Source organism: Electrophorus electricus, chromosome 17, assembly GCF_041902795.1.
Source record: "Electrophorus electricus isolate QZ-2024a chromosome 17, ASM4190279v1, whole genome shotgun sequence".
NCBI classification, from domain to species: Eukaryota; Metazoa; Chordata; class Actinopteri; order Gymnotiformes; family Gymnotidae; genus Electrophorus; species Electrophorus electricus.
The window spans coordinates 7,512,501-7,515,909 of NC_137513.1; the positions used below are offsets into that span (position 1 = coordinate 7,512,501).

Consider the following 3,409-nt stretch of genomic DNA (forward strand, 5'->3'; position numbering starts at 1 on the left):
ACATGTACAAACTGGAGGTTATTTCTGCAGACAGGAAGCCAGTGTGGAAGAATGCACTATGCTGCATAATCCTGTTGTGGAGTTCTTCAGAGCACTGAAGTCTGTCTCTCCTCTCCATCCCTACATTTCTGTCTGCCCTTATTTCCCCTCTCGCTCTCGCTCTCTCTCTCTCTCTCTCTCTCTCTCTCTCTCTCTCTCTCTCTCTCTCTCTCTCTCTCTCTCTCTCTCTCTCTCTCTCTCTCTCTCTCTGCAGGATGTTTTTACAGTAGAGTGCAAGTTTAAGGAGAGTGTGTTTGAGAACTACTACGTGATTTACTCGTCCACGGTGTACAGGCAGCATGAGAGCGGCCGCGCCTGGTTTCTCGGCCTCAACAAGGAGGGCATCATCATGAAGGGCAACCGGGTGAAAAAAACCAAGCCATGCTCACACTTCGTACCCAGACCTATTGAAGGTGAGCAAACGCACACGCACACACGCACATTATCTCTCCCATACACTATCTCTTACACACATACACGCTTTCACACACGTGCGCACTTGCTCTCTCTGTTTCTCACCCTCTTTCACACATGCATACACACTCACACATTTACGCACACAAGCCAGACCATGCCCATGCTTTATACCTGAGGGTTAAACACACACAGATGGAGTTGTCAGCATAGAACAAAATGAGCAGTGTGTTTCTCTCTCCCACCTTCAACCCCCCCCCCCCCACACACACACCTTCCTCCCCTCTTGCTCTGGAGCAGCTTGCTTGGTGTAAAGCATAAATAAATGTAAAGTGTAAAGGATAAAGGATAAATTTGATGCGTAAAAGGTGTAAAACAGTGTGAAGTGTATTTGTGTTAACAGTGTAAAGTGTTAACAGTGTAAAGTGGCTTGCTGTGAGCTGGAGTGGGTCTCGACACTCAGTCTGGTGTCAGAGGCACACACCTTTTCTCCAGTTTCTGCTTCAGCTCACACACTCACATGCTGTCTCCACCTCTTCCCCATCAGTGTGCATGTACAAGGAGCCTTCAATGCACGAGATCGAGGAGAAACAGCTCTCCCAGAAAGACTCAGGGACTCCCAGCAGGAATGAAGAGGAGATAAACCAGGACTCCACTGAACAGGAGGGCTCATAGCTGCTCCATGTCTCTCTCACACACACACAGAGCACCTCCTGGAACATCTCCTGGAGTAACAGCCACAAGATTATCAAAGGGAGAAACCAACTGACAAGAAAACACCTCTGAAAGGGGGACAAACCTGAATCCTTTCCTGTGAATCTTAGAAAGAAAACAAAATAAAAATACTGTACATCAAATCAGGACATTTTATGCAAAGCCTGCCGAGTGTATGTCCGAGCCACGTTCTCCTCGGAGACGAAACGATGGTGTGTGAGTGTGTGTGTGTGTGTGTGTGTGTTTTGAAGTCTAAGCTTTAAGCCATGTAGGAATTCTCATGTTTATTTGTGAATGCAAAAGCACTTTTACGCGCTTCTGTGTGTTGCTCTGATCATTATTACCAATGGTTATTAATGATCGCCTCTTCTTTGTTTCCTCAAGTCTTTGATCTGAATTTATTTGGGGGTGGGAGGGCAAGGAAGGGGATTCTCTACTCTGATAGGTTGAATTGCTGGTGAATTGTCTGCCCTGTGATTGGCTGAAGGTCTGTGTTGTGATCTTAGTGGAATGAAGCTAAAGATTTAAACATGATCATACATTAAGTGTTTAAACTTAAAGGGATATTCAAGAAATTTACACAAACATTTGCATTTCTCACAAATATTTCTTCTTATGGTGTGTGCGTATGTAGGGGCGGATTTCCACAAACGGCTTTCTACAAATATCACGTGACCTTTCTTGAGTAGCACTTGACAGGGTGCTTGGGCAGTGATGGGGGTTATTTTAACAGCTGTATTTTAACAGAAATAACTTATCAACTGATGGATCCTCGTGTATTCATTATGGTTGTTTTTTTTTTAAAGATGTTTTAATGCTTTTTGAAAATCCTCCCCTGTACCTTGTAGGCTCATTCCACTGCGGCCCTAAACTGCACTTTACTCGAGTTACGCACTCTTTGGCCGCTTCTCTTTAATCTGGCATGAGCGTCTTCCGTGTCCAATCTTCTGTTTGCCCCCCCGTGTCTGATACTTGTCTGATCGCTCTGCATCTGAGCTCGCTGTATCTGGCCCATGTGTCTGATCTCATTCTGTCCGAAATCGTTATCTTTATCCCTCCTTCTGGTCCTTATGTCTGGCCTCTCTGCGTACGATCCTTCTGTGCCTGATCTCTGGCTGACCTTTCTTGAGTCTGAGCTCTCTGTGTGGGCTCTAATGCTTTTAAACACTCCTGCCCTCTGTGAGGGTTGGGAGTGTTATCCTGCCAAAAGCACAGACTGCCCTCACTTTGGGTGAATTTACTGGCCTTTATACCTCCCCCCCCTTCCGTCCACACACACACACACACACACACACACACACACACACACCTATATTCACACATTATTTCTCACCCTACTATTCATTACACACCGCCACTCATTTGCACAGAAATGACCGCACATGCCAAACCGCTGTTCCCGCCATACATTAAGGGCAGTAGGACAGGAAGATGAGTTCAGATTGGCCACTGAGGTCCAGCTCATGTCCCTTTTCAGCCTTTCACTTCATTGATCAGATACGTGAATGAAAGTGCCAATCAGCAGTCCTTAGCCAATGAGGGTGGAGTTTGTGAGAAGTCTTCCATTTTGAAGAGCAGCACCAGCATCACCGACACAGGTCAGCGTTTGGGGTCAGGGGTTAACCTGAGCGTCGCCCGTACGCAGTGTGGGTGTCACTGGCTAGTAATTAAAGATGTATGCCTGCATTTCAGAGAACTTTTTCATTTTTGATTACTGCCTAAAGATAATCATCTTTTTGCTGAGCTGGAATTTTAATTTGTGTTAATGTTTGCACCTTAAATATGAATCAGAAGACCCATATTGTAAATTGTTGTGAATAAAACGTTGCAAAAGGTAAGCAGGTTGAAAAGATGATTTAAGCATTAAAAACAATGAAACCAAATCCTGGTGTGGCAGTTTTTGATTCAACCACATTTATACACATATACATGCATACACACACACACACACACACACATTAATCCCTCCTGAGAAGACAGCAGGACCATGGAGGATCCAGTAAAAATGTGTTTCAGCTTGTGTTCTCATAACAAATGAAGATGTATATTTCTTAAGGGACTGACAAAAGGCTTTCATCTATGTGTGAGTGTGTGAAATGCACTTCTCAATCCAGTATGACAGAAAGACTGAACACACAAAATCTTCTGCAGGTCTGAAACTGTGAAAAGAGGTTTTTTTTCCAGATTTTTTTTGTGGTTCCTGAAATAGGCAATGCTGGTATGGGAACCGGCTTCCCAGATA

General features: G+C 44.6%; 1 protein-coding gene across 7 annotated transcripts in view; it reads left to right on the forward strand.

The window, feature by feature from the left end:
• The window catches only part of fgf12b (fibroblast growth factor 12b), a 36,173-nt gene extending 33,123 nt beyond the window's left edge, over positions 1–3,050 (forward strand). For all 7 annotated transcript variants that reach the window (XM_027027797.3, XM_027027798.3, XM_081699902.1 and 4 more), the window contains 2 exons: positions 254–452; positions 1,001–3,050. In XM_027027797.3, coding sequence (XP_026883598.1) covers positions 254–452; positions 1,001–1,128 — 327 coding nt within the window. In that variant the 3' untranslated portion in view covers positions 1,129–3,050. The remainder of the gene's footprint in view (positions 1–253; positions 453–1,000) is intronic.
• Positions 3,051–3,409: the final 359 nt, after the last annotated feature.